The 22,163-nt window shown below is 47.1% G+C and overlaps 1 protein-coding gene across 13 annotated transcripts in view; it reads right to left on the reverse strand.

Moving 5' to 3' along the window:
- Positions 1 to 10,223: 10,223 nt before the first annotated feature.
- The window catches only part of FGB (fibrinogen beta chain), a 100,232-nt gene continuing 88,292 nt past the window's right edge, over positions 10,224 to 22,163 (reverse strand). For 9 of the 13 annotated variants that reach the window (XM_078863153.1, XM_078863152.1, XM_078863151.1 and 6 more), the window contains 8 exons: positions 18,466 to 18,507; positions 17,211 to 17,399; positions 15,965 to 16,148; positions 14,585 to 14,812; positions 13,638 to 13,751; positions 13,257 to 13,379; positions 12,169 to 12,454; positions 10,224 to 10,963 (listed from right to left, as the gene is read on the reverse strand). In XM_078863153.1, coding sequence (XP_078719279.1) covers positions 10,738 to 10,963; positions 12,169 to 12,454; positions 13,257 to 13,379; positions 13,638 to 13,751; positions 14,585 to 14,812; positions 15,965 to 16,148; positions 17,211 to 17,399; positions 18,466 to 18,507 — 1,392 coding nt within the window. In that variant the 3' untranslated portion in view covers positions 10,224 to 10,737. Of the gene's footprint in view, positions 10,964 to 12,168; positions 12,455 to 13,256; positions 13,380 to 13,637; positions 13,752 to 14,584; positions 14,813 to 15,964; positions 16,149 to 17,210; positions 17,400 to 18,465; positions 18,508 to 19,236; positions 19,359 to 22,163 lie in introns of all 13 variants that reach the window. The other 4 variants (XM_078863163.1, XM_078863162.1, XM_078863156.1 and 1 more) reach the window with 2 other exon arrangements.

Below are 22,163 nucleotides of genomic sequence, written 5' to 3' on the forward strand. Positions count from 1 at the left end.
TTAAAAAGAGCTTCATAGCTCATCAGATTCCTCCAGTCTAAAAACAAAAAAAACTGTTTCTGTTTAATGGGAATAAAACGTAGCGAATGCAGGAAAACAGGGCATGCCTGTCTGACACCGGACAGAAATGACAACTCCCGGCCGCTTTTTCTTTTTGCCAAAACGAGTTTGAAAAAGGAAACGAAAAGAATAAAAAAGTCAAATATTTGGTTGTAAAAAAAAACCAATCACAGAGAGAGACTGTAAAAGGCTCCGTGTTAGTGCCCAGCGCGAGGAGGGTTATGCCGTACGCGCGTGCGAGCCGGGAAGGTAATCTGACAGCGCAGCTGCGTGGCCCAGGGGAGCGACGCGTCTGTGGGTGAGTGCTTTGTAGGAGCCAGTCGTCTCAGTCCGGTCGACCCGTGGCACCTGCTGGGTCTGCCCCGTGACCTCCTGCCAGCGGGCGTTCGACACTTTACGTGGCCTCAAGGTGCACATGGCCTGGCACGAGCGTCGTGGTGACGTCACCGCCACTTAGTGGCGTATGGCGCTTGTTGTTGTAGGAGGGGAGGGATGGAAACATAAAAATAAGCCACAAAGTGCACACGCGTACTCCCCTTTTGTCAATCCACTGCTGGATGAGGGCCTCCCTATTGTGGCGTGGACTTGCGTGGGGGCTTTTGAACCGTACTTCACCGTGCTAAATCAGTGCGGGTCGGTGAAGCTGGGGGTCGTAGTTGTGGGAGCATTGAGGTGCAGCACAACGATGGCTTTTGCTGCACTGACCCTGCCGCACACAACGTAGCAACCTCTGCAGACGCCTGTGGCTACCTGCAGCGCGTGGCGGTAGCAAAGCTTTGGAGCTCAGACGATATCGATTGCGCTTTAGATAATGATTTGATTGTTTCTGCTGTAATAGCGGCTATGGATATATCTGCCTTAAAGCAATGCTATTCTAAAGTAAAGAGTACAGCCCTTTATCCACTGTTCCATGAAGGCCTCCCCACAACGATATGGTTGTTATGGGATTGTTCGACCATATTTGATGAACCTTGTTCGGTGTAGGTTGGGTGAATGAAGTGCCCAGGACTGGTTCAGTTCAAGCACAACAATAATATAATAATAATAACGACGACGTAACTGTCCGCGGATATGAATCGAACTCAGGTCTGTGGGTTCATGGGGCAATGCGCCTAACTCTGCGCCGCTCACTCCCACCCCCCCCCGCCACCCCAAGTGACACAAGATCCATCGGAAATGTCAGATGTCCGTTTGCCCTTGAGGCCTCGTTTAATGAGGCTGCGCGGCGCTGTGAAATAAACAGTGTGAACAATGGGCAGCATTCAGCAGCAACGGACCACGGACGGATGCTGAACAGACACCTGTACAGAAACGCCCGTTGTGATTAACCCCAGCCGTGGCAATTCTATGAATTGTCACGATTTTTTTTTTGGGGGGGTCGTGATTTGATTCATGATTTTTTTTTAAATGACCTGAATGATGCAGCGGCCTCTAGTGGCAGCAATAGGGGGAGGGGGGGGGAGTCGCGTGAGCTCCACTACATACACGAATGAAAAAAATACATTCTTAAGCGCACAAATCGATGCACGCTTCGTGAATGCAACATTCAATTTGAATCGATGACTTGACGCATCGTTACACACTTATTGTACATACACGTTCGATTCCGCCTGTGCTCCCCTTCGTTGTCAATAAAACTAATTAAAATGAACAACCCCTGACTAATGCGTTCTGCTATCACCATCCACTGCTGGACGAAGCAGCTGCCATCTCTCTCACAATTCCCGCGACTCGATAATCCACCGATAACATCACCCGCGCGGGAGCTGATTTCATCGCTACATTGCCCCGTACGGGATGTCCTCTCCAGGCGCGTTCCCTTCCCGAGTTGTGAAATTGGGGTTAAGAAACCTTCAAAGCAGTCGATGAACAACAACCCTGCCGCGTGACGACACCCAGAGATGTCGATACCTTCTTGACCTGAAACCCGCTCAGATGCGTTCTCAAATTGTACCGCGTGTTGTTCGGCAACAATGTCCGACGTTTCGCTCCACGTGCCGGGTGCTTTCTTCGGGTTCACTTCCTCAACGAGCTCCCAGTAACGTGGAGCGAAACGTCGAACAGCACGCGGCAACAAACCAAAAACACAGTGGAGAGCTGTAGAGCACAACCGCAAGAACCTATGGCAGCAGTGTGATCTTAACTGTAGGTATGTTGTATGTCCTGTATGTATCAGTAATAGAGGCTTTTTTGTTTATATCACGTAACTATAAATGCGTCGTTAAACCCGCCACCACCCGACACAGCCAATCAGTAAGGGTTGTCGCGTAAGCAAAACATACAAATTCGTTATTAGTTCAGCACACCGGTCTGTTGGAGAGTAAACCCACAACATTTACAATTCGAGGGCCGTGACGTTTCGCCGGCAATTAAAAACCAGCCTCATCAGGCGGCCGCCAGAGTTGTGGAGTAATCCTCCTGTTTGTATGCGCGTTGAACTTCTCTCGCACCGTACGTAGCCAACCGTTCTCATCGGAGGTGCGTTCCATTTCGATGTGAATCGCACCAGCAAAGCTTGCGAGCCCCGTGTACCATTCCCAGCTGTAAGGAGACCTCTACCCACGGTCAGTGAAAATAAAAAACCCCCTTCGGGAACAACCAAGAGTGTTTTCTTTAGCAAATAGCAGCGCCAGGGATGAGGTTTGCTCCCGGGGTGATCCCTCACGCGTGCCACGCTCGCTCGCTTCCCAGCTGTGGTAGCAGCTCCTTTGCTGGTGGCTGCCGCTGTCAGCTCGCTCGAAGCGAAGCGATGTTCACCCCCCATTGTCGGGGCTCAACGAGACGACGGTCTGTGGGGGGGGGGTTATCAGATCCGAGCATTGTTCGTTTTAACCGGCTACCTCGACTGGTATGCAAGGAGGTCGTGGGTTCGATCCCGACCCTGACGCCTGCTGTATATTTGGAGTTTGCGTCTCTTTCTGTTATCATCATCATCATCACGGTGGCTGCGAGATGTTAACTACCTCGCCCGCTATACAAGAGGTCCTGGGTTTGATCACGACCCTGACGATGCCTGCGTGTCTCTCTCTCCCCGTGGTCGCGTGGATTTTTCTCCGTGTGCTCCGGGTTTTCCCACCACGCGTTTAGATTTTTTGGACGCTGTAAATGTCCACACGATAAGCCACTTCGTTGAGCTATCATTTGCGACCAGGTCGTTTCTGAAGAGCTATGTAGCTTAGTGGACCTTAGCTGGTAAGACAAAAACAGTTTAAATCTTGACTTGAAGCTTTCGTGACTGCAGTAATTAATATTATTTGGGTCTTTCGGTAAAGCCACGTAGAGACAAAAATAAGAAAAAATCACGACGTTTCGATCGCAACACCTGATGACGATTGCTTGTGTTGTGATCGAAACGTCGTGATATTTTTTAATTTTTCTATCTACGTGGCTTTACCGAAAGGACCCAAAAAAGTTTAGTTTAGATTCCAAGCGCAACGCTACTTAGCCGTACTCGCGGTCTGATCGTAACTGGCATATGCGTCCTTCGCGTGTGTTTTCTTTGGGGACAGTAGGTTTTTTTAATGAAGTTATGTTTTGACTTGTAATGATTTCAGTGTGTTCGAGAGCCCTTAGGAAAAACATTTCGTCGAGTTATGAGGTATTTATTAAGTGTTGGTTTTGATTTAAGTGGGCTTCGTTATGGCATATAGAATAACACAACATCACATGGATGACATCAATGTTGATCTATCCCATAATGAGGGTTTCTTTCGTGTTATTAATACAGTTCAGTTAATTTTATCTATTTTATTAGGTAGAGCCCTGTGACCCCCTATAACCCATACAACGCCACGCGCGGCAGTCGCGATGGGGGCACCGCGTTATGAACCTGGCGATCTGAGCGTGGTTTCTCACCCTCGGCAAACTATCGGTGGCAAGTGACTTCTGAACCGGCGCTGGCCTTCCCCATTCACCAACCAATTACCGACTGGCGTGGTGAAGTTACCGGTTGACCAACCCCCTCGCCATAACCAACATGGCGTGGGGGAGGCCTACGTGCAGAGGTGAGACAACAAGACGCTTGAAATGTACAGGGTCTCATCTTCTTGGTTCTTTCGGTAAAGTCACGTGACTTTACCGAAAGAACCAAGAAGATGAATCCCTGCAAGTCACGAAAGCTTTAAATCGAAATGTACAGGGTCTTTCAAAAAGATGGACCCAATTTCAAAGCAGTATATTTCACGATGGCAACATGCTACAATTACACAAAAAGTTACAAACGGTTCAATGAGTCATTACGTTTTACTAACCATTTCCCTCCACCTGCTGTACGGACAACATCGAGACGATAGTTGAATTCGTCCCAAACGCCTCTCTTCTCACGTTTTCCTCTGAGGTGCGTGGTCGCCCTGTGCTCTTCCCCCCTTACATCAACAGCCTGTTTCCTCAAATTGTCGGTACCAACGACGAATGCTCTTTGACATTGGCGGATCAATGCCAAAACGCCGTTGAAACGCACGCTGCAGAACGCATAACGCCTTGTGTTGCGGGGTCACCATCTTGCGAATGACTGAGGCTAGTGGCTGTTTGTGCGCTGGGAGAGGCATCGAGCGGTAATCATGCGAAACTCAATGCCCCGCCCTCTATATGCCCCGCCCTCTATATGCCCCGCCCTCTATATGCCCCGCCCTCTATATGCCCCGCCCTCTATATGCCCCGCCCTCTATATGCCCCGCCCTCTATATGCCCCGCCCTCTATATGCCCCGCCCTCTATATGCCCCGCCCTCTATATGCCCCGCCCTCTATATGCCCCGCCCTCTATATGCCCCGCCCTCTATATGCCCCGCCCTCTATATGCCCCGCCCTCTATATGCCCCGCCCTCTATATGCCCCGCCCTCTATATGCCCCGCCCTCTCAAGCGGTAAGAGTTTCATTCATGGGCGGCTCGTGGTTGCAGAGATATAGCGATTTAAAATCGGGTCCATCGTTTTAAAACACCCTGTATTAAGAAAACTGTGGACTAATCAACTTCAAGCACACGAGAAAAAAGATACCAAACGGTAGACCGGGGGGGATAACTACTTTGAGAGAGGACGCGTGAAGGAAGGTCGGTGATCGACTTCATAACGACTCTGGGAATCCGGAAGAATGAAGCTTGGAGTGATGGCCGTGGCAGTGGCAGTAACAGCATTGGGCTCCGACTCGACTACGGCAATCATAAAAGAGTGTTAACAGATTCAACATGTCCATTAATAGTGTAACACAAACTCCATGTACTCATTACGAGTCAATTTGCTATAAAATCAAAACCTCGGGGTTCTTTGGGCTCGTGTGGGTGACATAGCCCGAGGTGAGACGTGAATTCCAAGTGAACAATTATTTGGAGTTTATTGTGATAAATATCCTGGCAGCCCGAATTGCGAAGAGCATCCACAGTGCAGCCTGGGGGCTTAAAAGCCAAGATGTTGGTGTCAACAGCGATAGAATTGAAACCAGTTCAGAAGCCACAATCGTATTACCTTAACAGACATCCCACCAAAGCTAGCAAAAGCCACAATCCACAACTGTAAAAAGAAAAATGCACGGCATCTGTGACTATACTTCACCATTTTGTGCCATTGCGTAATCGTTGAAACACGCACTTCCTGTGTGAGTCACATTTACAATCGGTTTATTTATTGGAAAAATTCTGGAAAACGGTGCCAGGAGTTCCCGTAACAATTCAGGGAAAGCAACTTGAAAATTATATTTGCTTTGCGTCCAGGCAGGCGCTGATAAACATTAGCCTCGCGCGCTGGGCACCAAGCCAGTGTAATTCGATGAAAAATCACATTTTAACTCGTAGTTTCATTCCGGTATAAATTTACGATTGTCTGGTTTCACCATCTCCATTTGTATTGCTCTTTGCCGATAATTCCTACAATATTTATATGCTAAAAAAAAACTTAACTGGGAAATATGCATAGCATTTGCAAAAGTCGTCAAATAAAGGTTCATACAGGAACAATTTGAAACAGGTAGCGTGAGCATATGCATGAGTGTTAAGCGACGAATTGATGTATTGTTATCTGTCTCATCAAGTATTTTGGCACATGCCTTCGTGTCGTTCCTTACATAAAATTGTCTATATTTATTTATTTATTTCCCCCCTATTTATTTCAATTTTGCCGTCAGATTCTTGTCATCCGATGCTCTTCAGAAGTTCTTCAACATTTTCACTCCACAGAGTTGTGCATCCCGTGTGTCGGAGAAGGGCGTGTCGGAGAGATCTAAGAGATGTACACAGGACTTATGACAAATATTCAAGCGGCTTTTTAAAAATAATGTACTACAGTAGAGGTCGCACTTTCATAAGTTCTGCATACGAGATTGTCACTTGGACAGTCAAGGCGATTATTTACCGTACATATTACAATTTTCTTGTAGCTGGAATTTGGCCAACTCAATTGTAAATCCAACTTTCACATCATGTTTTTTTTTGTGCAGCCATTGCTTACTGGGCTAACACCATCGATATGCTACGCTTGGGATCTTGTTTTTTGTTTGTTATCAAGGATGGCTGAAATTCGAAATTCAAACCGAGGATCTCAGTCGTGTCAACTCTGCGCTTTGACAATTGAGCCACTTTTTAGTGTCCTAGTAAATGGTGCAGTGGTTCACGTGCTGTGCTCAAGGAAACCGAGCTCGATTCCCGGCCACGGCGAACATCGCTGGGGAGTGATTCTGAACCCGGCCCCGTCCACCTTCCCTTCACCAGCCCGCACTGACCAGCGTGGTGAAGTATGGGGTGGTGAATTATTTTACCATGTTTTATTTTTATTATTTTATTATTTCCCTTCTACGTGACTTTACCGAAAGAACCAAGAAGATGAATCCCTGCAGTCACGAAAGCTTTAAATCGAAATTTATGGGGTGGTGGTGATGGTGGAAACACCCACCGTGAGACCAACACAGAGTGTGGAGGCCGTCATCCATTCATGGACACCTTAAGTGGAATGAGAGTGGTTGGGGAATTACTCATTTGATTATTTTATTTTATTCGGAGGCACCGAACGAACGGTGTGCACGTGCCGCTCTCATCGTCGCTCTCGGAATTCACTTTGAAACAAAAACAAAACAGCAGACAGCCTCCTCCTCCCCCTACGGGCGTGCGTGCGCGTGCCGTTGTGGTGTGTGCAGAGGCGAAGGCTGGGAGGCAGCTCTTGCGGATTGTCGTCTGATTGATGCGTTCGCGCTCGCACGCAGGAATGCAATGGGAGCCACACTGCCGTGAAGCTAGCGTGCTCATTGACAGGCCGGCGTTTGTCTAACTTTTTGTAAAAAGGAAATCGTCGAGCGAAATTGCTGTCATCAATCAGGCTATGAAGTTAACATTGAGTAGAAAATAGGGGGGGGGGAAATGCGAACGTATTCTGATTATGGAATCAGAATCTGTATTTATCGAGGAGGAATCCGATGAGCTGTGAAGCTATTTCTCATACCGAGTTACAAACAACAAGCGATGCACAAAACGATAGCAGTGTAAAGTGAAGAAAGGGGTGAGAATATCACTAAAATAAATAAAATGACAAGAAGCACAATAACGGTGGTTCACACCTGCCTTGGACAGCCAAGTCATCATCAGCCATGATCTATCCACTGCTGGATGAAGGACAGCAATGGACAGGACATACATGTCTTGCAGTGTGTGTGTGTATGTTGAACTTCTTTCGCACCACGCGTAGCCAACCGTACAGACATAAAGAAAAAGTGCGGAGTACGTGTTATCTTGTGGACGGTGTTTATGATTTTATTAACACCGGGAAATCACGTGTAGGGCGCGTTTTAATGTCTATTTTAATGTTTGTAGCGTCTTACGATCTGGAGTATACGGTAAAGAAGAAACATCCATAAACAGATGTTTCTACCCCTGTTGTGCCAGCCTTAATAGTTGAGTGCTAAGTGAAGTTTATCGACTATAAGTCTACAGACATTCGACAAAGCGACATGTCCAGATAATTGTTCTTACGCGCATATAGGCTTACAGATACGATAGTACATTTGGCAGTGGAGTGAAGTATTTCACATTCATTTTACGGGAAATATTGTTTCGTCCGTAATCATTAGCTCTATCTGCAAAAACAGCAACATTTTTATCAGTCGAGATAAACCAGGAATTTTGTTGATGCAAAACTCACGAACACGTGTCCTGCCATTGCTAAGCTGCTAATCTGTCATCGCTGGGTAAATAAGTCAAGGTTGCATCTCGCTACAAAGGCTTGCCAAATATGAACTTAGCGGTCGGCTTGTGATCTCTTGGCATGCTGTGCAGACATAGCCATGCCGGAATTGAGCACACGATGCAGACTTTGTATGCCCCAGGTTTGGGATTACACTAAAAAGGCCTAGTACACCGTCATATGCACCATCAATTATTTTCACCAGAATGTTGATATTGGCGATTAACGTTAATTTAAGGCAAATAGAGTTACGTGGTTATTGATCAATGCTATGTTCCATAATATGCATCGTTTTTCTACAATTACCCGTCGTCAGAGCAGCTACATAGAGAGGCCAGAGATTGAGTGAACATGTGTTGGAGAAATTTCGATTTGAAGCTTTTTTCGTGACTGCGGGGATTCATCTGCTTGGTTCTTTCGGTAAAGTCACGTAGAATGGAAATAATAAAATAACGTCGTGAGAATTATTTTATTATGTTTTATTTTTATTATTTTATTATTTCCATTCTACGTGACTCTACCGAAAGAACCAAGAAGATTAGTTGGAGACTTGCACTCAATCTCTCTGGCCTGTAAATCTCTCTGGCCTTGAAGAAGGACCATTGCCCAAAATGTTGCCTGTTATATATTTTTATGGCAGTTTTATTGGCAAAAATGTGATAAGGTTTTGTTATTTGTGCTTGTGCACCACTGCCAACATGGTGTCACGTGTGTGTTGTTGAATTCTTCGTTGGCAGAAGAGAGGACGTGAGTGGGGTATCGTCTTAGAACAGCGTTGATGAGCCTCTTTCGAATTTTGTAAAACACCTTTGAGTCCTAGTGTCTTCTAGTTGAGATGAAGACATTTACATTCAGAACTATCGCAGAAAACAGTGCATCACACCGTGTCAGGGCATGTCGCCTGGAAGTGGATGTCAAAGAACTACCCTTGAGGTCCCTACAATCGCCTATTATCCACACCTAAAAAAAGCTTTTTTTTTTGTCATGCGTTACCAGTGGTGCACGAGCACAAAGAACAACAAAGTCAACAAATGTGTCAATAACACTGCATTACGAGTAATAATAAATATAATGGGTGATGTTTTGGGGAATTCGTCTTCTCATGAAGACTCGGGTGGTGAACTTTCTCATATGCCCTGCTCTAGAGGTTTTTGGCCCATGGCAATTTATTTGAATGCGTTTCATTCCTCAGAGCTGGAATAAGAAAAATAAGTGAAAATCAAAATATTGTTTGATGTTTTTTGTTGTTGTTGTTGCGATCTTTTGGTGACCTTAAGAAGCTGCTTTAATTGGTTAGTTGTTGTGTAGAGTATTTCCAGAACCCGCGGAGCAAGAGCAGTGCTGGCTCAATGCTCTGATGTTGGTATTATCCTTCTGAGCCACCTCTGTTAAAACACATTTTGAATGTGGGTTTTCAGTGTAAGCTGCTGCTGCAGTTTGTAAAAATGTTGATATTTTTCTTTTACATTCCATTTGCGAAGGTTTCTGCACATGCCAAGATCAGTGTTATTGTTTCTTATTATAGGTGTACGCACATTCCATACGAAAATATTACATGCAGGCACCTGTCATATTTTTGTCAGTCATTAGAGAGTGGCATGATTACCCCATGTTGTGCGTGTAACATGGTCCCTTTCTGAGTAAATATTTCATTCTTTTATCTGTAAAATAAAAGCATACTTAATCCATAGATGGCACAAGACGGTGTAAGCTTATGGAGCATAGACAGGTGCTCATTTTTATTGGTGTTTGAAGTCACTCTCATTGATGTCAAACAGCCTCAGTCAATGTATACAGCCATGGAAGAAAAGACCTTCAACTTTTTATATTTTTTATTTTCATTGTTTTTTTGATAAAGTTAAGACATTGTTCTGGGGGGGGAGGGGGGGCCCTCCCTTGGAAATAGGTCAAATAGAACAGAAATGCACCGGCTTTCTTTTAACACTTAATTTAAAATGCATTATTTTTCAAGGCGCTGACAGTACAACTCCAAACAAAGCCCTTTTGTATTTCTTTTTTTAACTTTTGTTGTAAGCGTTATTTTTAATCGGAATTCAAAATGCAACAGAGATGGCTCTGTGGGGAACAAGGCATGATTGTTAGTTTTACTCACTGCACTCTTTGTTTTAGCCTTCATCATTGTGGACAGCTTCCTCACTTGTCACATCAAATTGACATACTCAGTATCTCATTGACGGCCACATTTTTCATCACATCCCACAATATAATTCTATGCATTCAGTTTCTACAACTCCAAAACCCTGCTTGAAACCAGGATGGTCGTGTACCCTATCAAAAAACACAATCATTTTGATGGAAGTTCAAACTGATTTTTGAAAATAATCCCATGGAAATGTCGCGGGCCTTATGAAAGTACGCTTCTACGTAGCTTTTCAAGGTTTTGCTGTATGGTTCTCCGATGTTTTTTGGGGTCATGCCGACAAAGACGCGGAACAACCCGTCAATGCATCGAAAGGGCTCGTGAGAGTATATTTTTAAAATTGACAGAAAAACGGCTAGGGCCACTTGGGTCGAAGTTTCATGGCCATCTGGCGCATGGAATACCAGGAGCCCTTCCAGTTCATCCACACGACGCCGTCGTCCGTGCCGTAGTCCGCCTGCTCCTTGGTGTAGATGCCGCCCCAGTAGTAGCGGCCGTTGGGATTGGCCGCATGGCAGCGATTGTACCACCAACCGCCAGCGTCCTCGCGCGAGCAGTGCTTGGTTGGATCGCCGGGGTTCCTGGAGAAGTGAACGTTGTTAGAGAAGAGCCAGTGGCAAATTTACCTGGATCTCTAACTAAACCATAAAACTATTTTTTTATTTTATTTTACCGGGTAAGGCCCACTGAGATATACAGCTCTTTTTCAGAAGCGACCTGCCCACAAATGACAGGTCAACAAAGTGGCTTATCACGTGAAAATGTATCAGAGCCAAATTCTCTGAACGCGTGTTGTTGAGTCTAAATGTGGGGGGAAAAGCTGGAGGACATGGAGAAAATCCATGCAGCCACGGGGAGAACATGCAAACTCCAAATATACAGGCGTCAGGGTCGGGATCGAACCAATTACCTCCTGTATACCAGGCGAGGTAGTTATCGTCTCAACCCTGTGGAACGTCAAATCTCGAAAGTTAAACAACATACACAATCAGGTTGTCCTGTGGGGTGACTTGGTGGGCAGCAGGGGGCAGTGCAGAAAAATCCTGCGAGGTGCCGATCTTGTTTAATTGCAATCCTGCCCTTGTTTAATTAGTGTAATTAATTCAGTGGGTTCTGAGCCGATTCAAACACGTCCATTCATTCACGCTGTGATAACTGCACTGGCGGAGTTTTAAAACCCTGCTTTTATAACACGCTCTGGATTATTTCAAAAGTTTCCCACAGCTAATATTGACAGAACACAGAGTAGTCCTTTTTTTTGCACGGCGTACTCTAAATGGGCTGCAATGGGAATTGTTAGCCGCTTCTGGTTGCTCACAAAGTGTACTCTCAAACCCATGAAAGACTTCATCCCCGCTGGCACTGGCTTAGGGGCGAGGGGCCCTCAGCGAACAACGTGTTTTGCTTCCCATAAAACAGCACCGTGCGGGAAATAGGGGAGACAACACACGGACACAAAGATCCCCCGTATAACCACACAGACTGTTGGGGCAAGTGCTGTTAATAAGCTCGTCTGGGAGGCTGGCGTGGCGCACGAGAGGGTGGTTAAGGCCAGCACCCGGGTCGGCCCGCTTTGTCTCCCCAGTGTCAATGTTTGGGTACTCGTTTGAAGCGATGAGTCGACCTTGGGAAGGCCCAGGAAAGGTTCGGATATTCACCACCGCCGTTGGCCATGAGAGGGTTATCGAACTCAGGTCGCCGCAGTGCGCCAACCGACCGACTGCCGCACACGCGCGCAAAACTCCACGCGAAGTGCAAGGACGGGGCATTCGCGTGCGACCATTACCAGTTGTCGTTGTCTCGGTCGAAGGTGCTGAACTGCATGCCGTTGTGGATGGTCATGGTGCGGTTGTCGCCCATGAGCTGCGTGGCCCCATCCAGCAGTGCGTTGCCCGCGTTGCCGCTGTAATCCTCCACCCAGAGGCGGTAGCCCTGCGCCTCGTTCTCCAGCCGGAAGCTGGCGTACTGAGCGTACACGCTGCTGCCCTCCCAGTCGCTCATGTCGAACAGCACCTGCTGCGTGTGCTGCTTAGTCAGCTGGTGAACGGTTTCCGTGCCCAGCCAGTACTCGCCTGCACTCGACCGGGGGATTGGGGGGAGACGGGGAAATTGTTGGCGAATGTGCCGGGCGTCCTACGGGCAGCTGTACAGCGTGGGTCATGAGCTCGCTTGTTTCTGGGTTACTATGTGCGTTGTTCATTTGATATGTTCTTGCATTCCATCATTTATGTTTGTACTTTTTTCGTGCATTTTTTTTTACTTGTACTGCGAGCGTTGATTTGAAATGTGCTCACGTGCAGTGCGATGCCGCGTTATTAATTTGCACCAAGAAATTGGAGCACTGCCAGATGGAGAGGCGAATAGTTACGAGAGTCACTAAACGAAGTCTCGCGGAGTCTCAAGACTTTTTAACGAGAGCCTCAAAAATGACCGCAGGAGGAGCTCCGACCGATGATGGCACGAGAGCGTGCGTGACAAGTTAGGTTACCCGTACCAGTCAGTAACACCACGGCGCAGATCAAGTTCTAATCGGCGCAGATTGCCGATTTTACAGTCTCCTCGACAGACCTGTTCTCCACCTGAGGACGGATACTTGCGTTGTGGCCGAAACGTCGTGAGAATTATTTTATTATGTTTTATTTTTATTATTTTATTATTTCAATTCTACGTGACTTTACCGAAAGAACCAAGAAGATGAATCCCTGCAGTCACGAAAGCTTTAAATCGAAATAAAATACAATTCTCACAATTGTATTTTATTTGTTTTATTTTTGTATTTTATAATGTTTTATTATTTATTACTTTAATATTTCCCTTCTACGTGACTTTACCGAAAGAACCAAGAAGATGAATCCCTGCAGTCACGAAGGTTACCTGGAATGTTGCAGATGGACTTCCCGTTATCGAAGGCAATGTTTCCAAACCCAGCCTTGTAGGTGTTCCAGTCTCTCGCGAAGTTGGAGCTTCCATCCACTCGGTTCTGGACGACGGTCCAGCCTAGAAGTGTAAATTATTAGCGTCAAAGTAAAACAGGGATTTTGTCTCGTGCTCGACAAAAAAACAACAACAATCAAAATAATTCAAAGCCGCTTTGTCAAAATCCATCGCTGGATGAAAGAAAAACCCTCCTCACCTGTCTACTCAGGATCTTTCAGATGGCAATTTTTTAAATATTTTATTTTACATAGTTATTTGAACTTCAGAGCCGTTCAGTAATTCAAACGGGCAGCAACCACGTCCCGATTGAGATCTCACCTCCTCCGTGGCTGTCCATGTCGCAGAACACCTTGTAGGGCTTTGAGAAGAGGTCCGGCTGGATGTAGTACGCTTCACTTGTGCGGCCACCGTTTCGATAGATGTCCTCACAGTCTGTAAACCACGGGACCACACGCGTCCCCATTAATGTTTACAATGTACCCCCAGCCTCCACCGCCAGCAGTTTGATGGGGAATGTCACAGTTTTGATTCGCTATTCAATTCGAGAATTGATTCTTGTTAAGACATTTTCCGTCTCGTTTGAACAGTTTTGCTCACTCCATTCGCCGAATTGCAATATCGGAATATTTCTAACATAGCTGGTAGATAATTGTCACACGCTTGAGTTTACACACGTACCTTGAGAGTTAAACTCTATTTGACGAAACCCTATTATCACATCCTACCCATCACTTTCTCCCAGTTGAAAAAAAGATTCTGGGAAAAAAAAATACGAATTCATTTGAGCTGCATGTCAGCCAATATTTTTTTTGTATCACAGTTGCTGTGCACAAGTGCAAAGACCCAACATAAAAGAGCACTCCTGAAGGTGTAACAGGTAAGAGTTAACGTGTTTCTTGGATTAAGCAAGGTTAAAAGGACAAGGGAATTGTACGATAGGAAGGAGTTCCAAAGTTAAGCAGTTGCTAGGAAAGAGAAGTGTCTTGTAGAGTCTTGAAATTCAACCGAATTTAGAAGCGTAATAAATCCGAATTGTATCGTTCAATGATTCGTTTTTGACATCTCATCCCATCAACAAATTTTAAAGGGCACCCACTCGTGGCAGCCATCCCTTGCAGGTCCCAAAGTAAACTCACCTGGCCTGCAAACCGGCATTTAGTCTGCCAGGAGCGGGGCCAGAGGGAGGGGAGTGGGGCGACGATTGCCACCTACAATCGCGAGCGAGTGAGTTGCCGTGCTAACGCGTCGCGAGCCCCCCTACGTACGCATTCCGGACACGACGGGCACGTGGCAGCTGACGGTGCAAGGCGCGCTGCACAGCTCCTTCTGCGTCTTGATGGCCTCCTCCATGCGCTGCATCTTGGCTCGCAGGTGCTCCATCACGGACTTCATGGAGCGCAGCGAGCCGGCCACCGTTGACTCGATGCGGATCTTCACCTCCTTGTAGCGGTTCTCTATCTCCTTCTGCGCGTCCACGTGGGTGCTGCTGCGAGCTGCTCCGTCACACAGCGGCCCCGCGCATCTCGGCGTCAGCTACGCGAAGGTGAGGCTTCTGTTTATCGCTTGAGAGAGTGCCAGTGGCGTCGCTATTCAGCGTGCGTGCGGCACAACTGCACCGGGGCACTACGAGCCAGAAGGCTGAGGCTCGGCCAGCTCAATTATATTAAATTGGACAGGGGCCCAACTTAATTTGGTAGATTGAGTCACAGTGGCGTCGCTGTCGAGTGTACAGGCGGTGTGACTGCACCAGGGCTCACGAGTGAGAGTGGATGGGCCCCAGGTGCTTCCAGATTATTAATTTGAAGTTGGACAATGGGGCCCCCATTTCATTTCTTGCACAATGGGCCATTCCCACCAAGCGTCACCAATGGATTGTGCCCCTTTTTTAAATTTAAAACGTTGGGTAAAAATATAAAACTGTGTTTCTAGCCTTGGCACAGTGGAAACCGTCGAATAAAAAGTGGGGCCCATGGCTGGCCTTAATTTCAGCCTGGTTTGTCCGGGTCAATGACAGGGAAAACAATTCAGTGCCTGGCCCACCACATCAAGTATTCCTCTTGTTATGGGTGTGTTGTAGTGGTTGGAGCCATTAGCGCACTGCGCTATGAACCTGGTTACCTGAGTGATAATCCCAGCCAGGACTGACATCAGTGGTGAGTGATATTGTGACTGGTCTTACCACCCACCCCTCAATGCGCCAGCGTGGTCAATTATGGTCAAACAACTACCCATGGCTGAAGTTGTATAGGGAGAGATTCATCAAATGTTGACAAACGGCTGCAAATTATTTGTAAATGATAACTGTAGCTACTAAGTCACGTGTGTATTCCATCTTACTAGCAACCCCAAAAGTACCCAGTGACATCTTAAGCCCTCGAATCCGGCGACCCAAGTTCGATTTCCACTCACGAACAGCATCGATAACGAACATCTGAACTTGTATTTGGCCCTCCCCTAGGTCGACTCAGCTGTAAAATGAGTATCTGGTATGGTGTGTAACCATCAACACTGGGGAGATAGAGGACATGGCGCTGCCCATCGACCCCCTTGCGTGCCGTGTCGGGCCTTAACAGGTGCTCGCTGACAGCGGGGTCCGTCGCCTTTGCGTGTGCGCGTGCGCTGGCGCACGAGCGAGCGCCGCTCACCGTTGAGGCGCCTGCGCAGCGTCTGCACGTTCTGCTTGAGCGTGTTGGAGTCGGCGGCCATGCGGTCGAAGCTGTTGATGAAGTAGGTGAGGTTCTGCTTGAGCATGGAGATCTTGTAGCGCACCGGGTCGCGCTGCTTCAGGAGCTCCTCGCGCAGCTCGCAGCCCGTCGGGCACAGCACGCCCTGATCCCCCCCCACAACACAGGACACCCATGAAGCCCTTTCCGTTTGTTCATTCGCTCAAGTCGTTCGGTCATCCGTTTATTTATTTATTTATTCATAGGATCGATCGTTAATTCGCTCGATCAATCACTTGCTCAAGTAATGTATTCAACTCGCTCATTAATTTATCAATGAGCTCGTTAATTAATTAAGTTGTTGGTAAAAAAAAAGAAAGCTCTGTTGGTGAGGTGGGCCTACGTGGCTCAGGGTAAGATCACTGATCCGGCACCGCTGAGGGCCTGGATCAGAATGTGAGTTTCACACACCCACGGTTACATTCGATTTTCAAGTGCAGCTCGCTGAAGGGCACAGCATCGTCACCGATTACTGCTGCATTAAAACAAAATCACAGTACATTTTATTTGTTCACTGAAAGTGGCTCATTTATTCTCTGAAACGTAAAACATTAGTTTTTTTGCCAAGCAATGAAGATACATATACAAAGATAAAGATAAAATATCCCCCGTATAGCCTTAACAGACTGTAGGGGCAAGTGCTGTTAGCGAGTACCCAGAGGTGTGGACTCGAGTCATGTGACTTGGACTCGAGTCAGACTCGAGTCATGAATTTGATGACTTGCGACTCGACTTGGACTTGCATAACAATGACTTTGTCCCACCTATGAGATGTGGACTCGAGTCATGTGACTTGGACTCGAGTCAGACTCGAGTCATGAATTTGATGACTTGCGACTCGACTTGGACTTGCATAACAATGACTTTGTCCCACCTCTGCTACCTATTAAGGCCGGCACTGTGGCACACGAGAGGCTGGGTGGCCAACACCATGCCCGGCCGCCTGTGTCTCCCCAGTGGCGATGTTTACACATCTCACCAGGCACTCATTTGAAGCTGAGTCGAACTAGTTGAGGCTCAGGAACGGTTCAGATAACCGTCACCGGTGTTGACCGTGAGCGGGAATTTCACCTCGGCTCGCCAGGGTTTGTAACGCAGCGCGCTAACCTCTACACCACCGCTGCGTGTCCACACGCACACACACACGCACACACACACACATACGTACCAGGTCGCTCTCGGGCAGCATGCAGCCCCCCTCATCGCGGATCGCCTTCTGGGCCTCCAGGCCGGCCTTGGGGGCGCTGGTGGGTCGCGCATCGTAACGGCGCCCGGAGCCAGACGCCGGTGGCGGCAGCGGTGGCCTCCTCACCCTGGTGCCACTCGGCATTGGCCTCATTCCCCTCACGTCCAGCGTCTGCAATGGGAAGACGGGGTGGTGGTGTCAGCAACTGCTGGGGGAAGTCATCGCCGTCGGCGACACGGTTCAGGTGCAGCCCCCCGTTTGCTTGCTCACGTCACTGCCCGAGGATGGGCATCCACTGCAGGCAGGGCCGGATTAAGATTGTGTAGGCCCCGGGGCTACAGGTGATGTGAGGTCCCCCCCACCCAGTAATATTCTCAAGAGGAAAACAAATATTCTTGTGGTTCTTTCGGTAAAGTCGCGTAGATAGAAAATAATAATAAAGTAAAATTTTATCAAGTTTATTTTTAGATGATGATGACCAAAACAAGATTATTATTTTTTATAAAGTTTATTTTTATCATCATTTTTTATATCTACGTGACGTTACCGAAATAACCATAGAATATGAATTCCTGCAGTGACGAAAGTTTTAAGTCAAAATTTAAGGAATAGAAAGTTAGAGAAAAATATAAAAACATTTTTACAAGGCAAACGACAAATACAATTCACCATTCACAAATGAAACAACTTTTCGCTTAACCTCTGGAGGTCCCTCCAGCTGGTGGAGGTCCTCTGGGCTGCAGCCCCTAAAGCCCCCACGCCTTGATCCGGCCCTGCCTGCAGGTAGAGCCAGTGGACGCAGCCTGCCAATCCGGCTACCTTTGGAAGGGTCTCCCCTCGCAGATCTCTGCTCAGCGTGTGGTCCGAGTAACTTACTCACATTGGTTCACTTGCTCGCACGCGATGGATGGAGCGGTCGTGCAGTGGTTAGTGAATTGCACCGTGAACGTGGAAGCGTCATCTGTGTTTGATTACTGGTCATCATCTGACCTCGGTGGTGAGTGAAATCTGAATTTTGCTGCACCTTCCCCCCCCCCCCGCTCCAGATTTTGACCAACTTGGTGAAGTATGGTCAAGCAAAACCCCTTAACTAACGCAGCACAGAAGTGTATTGACAAAGGCTTGTAAATTATTATTATTGCTGTATTACTAAATGCGTGTATGTTGAACTTCTTTTGCACCGTGCATAGCCAACCGCCAGTGCTAGTTCGTAGGTGGGTTTGGGAGCGTAACTCACAGCGGCGGTGTTATTGCTGTTGGGGTCAGCGGCCATGTCATCCTGGAAAGAGAAACGCTCGTTAGGGTTAAATGATCCGCGCATCGTCCAGAGTAACAGCCGCTCATGGTGACGAGCAAATTGACGGAGGAGTCAACATTTCACTGCTAGCGGTTGCTGCTGGGCCAGCGAATGCTCACGTTATGTGGTGTTTTGTGATGATATTAACTAAACAGGCTTTAAGGTTGAGAGGCATTGGAACTTAATATTGCCCATCACACAAGTAACAAGAACACGTCTGTAGGAGGTTAACTTTGTATTTTTTTAGGCATCACCCATCAAAATGATGTCAAATCTGTAATTTTAAACGTAAAGCTGTATGTGAAAGAAACGCGTATCCACCAAGAGGTTTCATTGATCAGTAACATAAAAACAACGCCAATACATTTTCTAAGCACTCCGTCGTATTTCTGGTCTGTACCCGTGATGTTGGATATGAGGTTCGACCCTTCGCTCGAAATGTTGGGGAGCTTTCTCAGGAACTGAGCTAAGTCAGTTTCCACAGGAACTCAGCGATAGCCTTCAATTCCCGAAGCTCCCACCAAGTGGAGCGAAACGTCGTACGCCACGCCGAACAGAATAATATTTACATTTGACGAATCCGATGAGCTATGAAGCTCTTTTTCACGCGGTACGACCCGAAAACACATCCGAGAGCTACAGCAAAACGGCGAACACACAACGGCGTGATGTTGTTGTGGCACGACATCGCTGACGGGATGGGGCATTCACCTCGGTATCGTAGTCATTTTCTGGTTGGCCGACGAGAGAAAGGTCTTCTGCCGCTATGAGCGGCAACACGAGACACAAGATCCAAAGCCACTTCATTTTACTCGTGGTGGCGCCTCCAACGTCTACACGCACACGTCTGCAGCGCTCGTCCTGACAAGGCCCTGCAGCAAGGGCTCACTTCTTGCTCTGCTGGGAGATCTGTTGTCTACTTTATACAGGAGCCATTGTTTGCCCAATGATTGATGAGTAACAGAAAGGGCACACGGTGACTCCGATGACCATGCCTACTTGTGTGCAAACTTTTCGTTTGTATGCTCTGTCGATAATTATTAATCTTTTTCATCTTTGTTTAGTGATTCAAGCCTCACAGAACGTGCCTGTTTTATTATTATAAAAATATATGTTTGTGGCAAAAAACAAACCACGTTAAAATTCCTTGCAAGGTTAGGCAAAAATAACCTACGAAAGGGGCCCTTCTGTTAGCAGCAGCAGCAGCAGCGTGAGGAATTGTAGGGCTGCTACCTTTGCCTTACACACCACATAAAAGGATAAGGGACAACCCAAGGCCATAGACATGGAGTCAACATTGGGGAGGAACAAATCTTCCCCCAGAAAAAAAATCTAAATTTGAAAACTAATATCCTGCCTAAAATATAAAAAAAAATCACAAAGACTTTTTATTTATTTTAAAATAATTTGAATAATGTCTAATAGTGTAATAATGTCTAATAGTATTACATTGCTCTGTTTTCCTTTTTTACCTTTTTTGTTTCGTTGTATGTAACGGCAGAGATTAGGGATTAATAAAGGACAACCATAACCACAATCGTATAAACAGGGGATGTGTCCCCCCCCAAATATATATAATAATTACAGCCTTGGGACAACCAATTTGCTTATTAGTTCACCTTGCCACAAATGAACCGCAATACCTCGCTGATCTCGTTAATGAGCAGAAGCCACCGTCACGCTAACTCCAGTCTCTGTGTGATGAGTCTATGGGTCTCTGTGTGAAGAGTCTATGGGTCTCTGTGTGATGAATCTATGGGTCTCTGTGTGAAGAGTCTATGGGTCCCTGTGTGATGAGTCTATGGGACTCTGTGTGAAGAGTCTATGGGTCTCTGTGTGAAGAGTCTATGGGTCCCTGTGTGAAGAGTCTATGGGTCTCTGTGTGAAGGGTCTATGGGTCCCTGTGAGATGAGTCGATGGGTCTCTGTGTGAAGAGTCTATGGGTCTCTGTGTGAAGAGTCTATAGGTCTCTGTGTGAAGAGTCTATGGGTCTCTGTGTGAAGAGTTTATGGGTCCCTGTGTGATGAGTCTATGGGTCCCTGTGTAAAGAGTCTATGGGTCCCTGTGTGATGAGTCTATGGGTCCCTGTGTGATGAGTCTATGGGTCTCTGTGTGAAGAGTCTATGGGTCCTTGTGTGACGAGTCTATGGGTCTCTGTGTGAAGAGTCTATGGGTCCCTGTGAGATGAGTCTATGGGTCTCTGTGTGAAGAATATATGGGTCTCTGTGTGAAGAGTCTATGGGTCCTTGTGTGAAGAGTCTATGGGTCCCTGTGTGATGAGTCTATGGGCCCCTGTGTGATGAGTCTATGGGTCTCTGTGTGAAGAGTCTATGGGTCCCTGTGTGATGAGTCTATGGGTCTCTGTGTGAAGAGTCTATGGGTCCCTGTGAGATGAGTCTATGGGTCTCTGTGTGAAGAGTCTATGGGTCCCTGTGTGAAGAGTCTATGGGTCTCTGTGTGAAGAGTCTATGGGTCCCTGTGAGATGAGTCGATGGGTCTCTGTGTGAAGAGTCTATGGGTCTCTGTGTGAAGAGTCTATGGGTCTCTGTGTGAAGAGTTTATGGGTCCCTGTGTGATGAGTCTATGGGTCTCTGTGTGATGAGTCTATGGGTCCCTGTGTGATGAGTCTATGGGTCCCTGTGTGATGAGTCTATGGGTCTCTGTGTGAAGAGTCTATGGGTCTCTGTGTGATGAGTCTATGGGTCCCTGTGTGATGAGTCTATGGGTCCCTGTGTGATGAGTCTATGGGTCTCTGTGTGAAGAGTCTATGGGTCCCTGTGTGACGAGTCTATGGGTCTCTGTGTGAAGAGTCTATGGGTACCTGTGAGATGAGTCTATGGGTCTCTGTGTGAAGAATCTATGGGTCTCTGTGTGAAGAGTCTATGGGTCCTTGTGTGAAGGGTCTATAGGTCCCTGTGTGATGAGTCTATGGGCCCCTGTGTGATGAATCTATGGGTCTCTGTGTGAAGAGTCTATGGGTCCCTGTGTGATGAGTCTATGGGTCTCTGTGTGAAGAGTCTATGGGTCCCTGTGAGATGAGTCTATGGGTCTCTGTGTGAAGAGTCTATGGGTCTCTGTGTGAAGAGTCTATGGGTCCCTGTGTGAAGAGTCTATGGGTCTCTGTGTGAAGGGTCTATGGGTCCCTGTGAGATGACTCGATGGGTCTCTGTGTGAAGAGTCTATGGGTCTCTGTGTGAAGAGTCTATAGGTCTCTGTGTGAAGAGTCTATGGGTCTCTGTGTGAAGAGTTTATGGGTCCCTGTGTGAAGAGTCTATGGGTCTCTGTGTGAAGGGTATATGGGTCCCTGTGAGATGACTCGATGGGTCTCTGTGTGAAGAGTCTATGGGTCTCTGTGTGAAGAGTCTATAGATCTCTGTGTGAAGAGTCTATGGGTCTCTGTGTGAAGAGTTTATGGGTCCCTGTGTGATGAGTCTATGGGTCTCTGTGTGATGAGTCTATGGGTCCCTGTGTGATGAGTCTATGGGTCCCTGTGTGATGAGTCTATGGGTCCCTGTGTGATGAGTCTATGGGTCCCGGTGTGATGAGTCTATGGGTCTCTGTGTGATGAGTCTATGGGTCCCTGTGTGATGAGTCTATGGGTCATCGCAGCAGCAGCAGCAGCGGTTTCTGGCTGCTCG

Source organism: Lampetra fluviatilis, chromosome 15, assembly GCF_964198595.1.
Source record: "Lampetra fluviatilis chromosome 15, kcLamFluv1.1, whole genome shotgun sequence".
Classification (NCBI taxonomy): Eukaryota; Metazoa; Chordata; class Hyperoartia; order Petromyzontiformes; family Petromyzontidae; genus Lampetra; species Lampetra fluviatilis.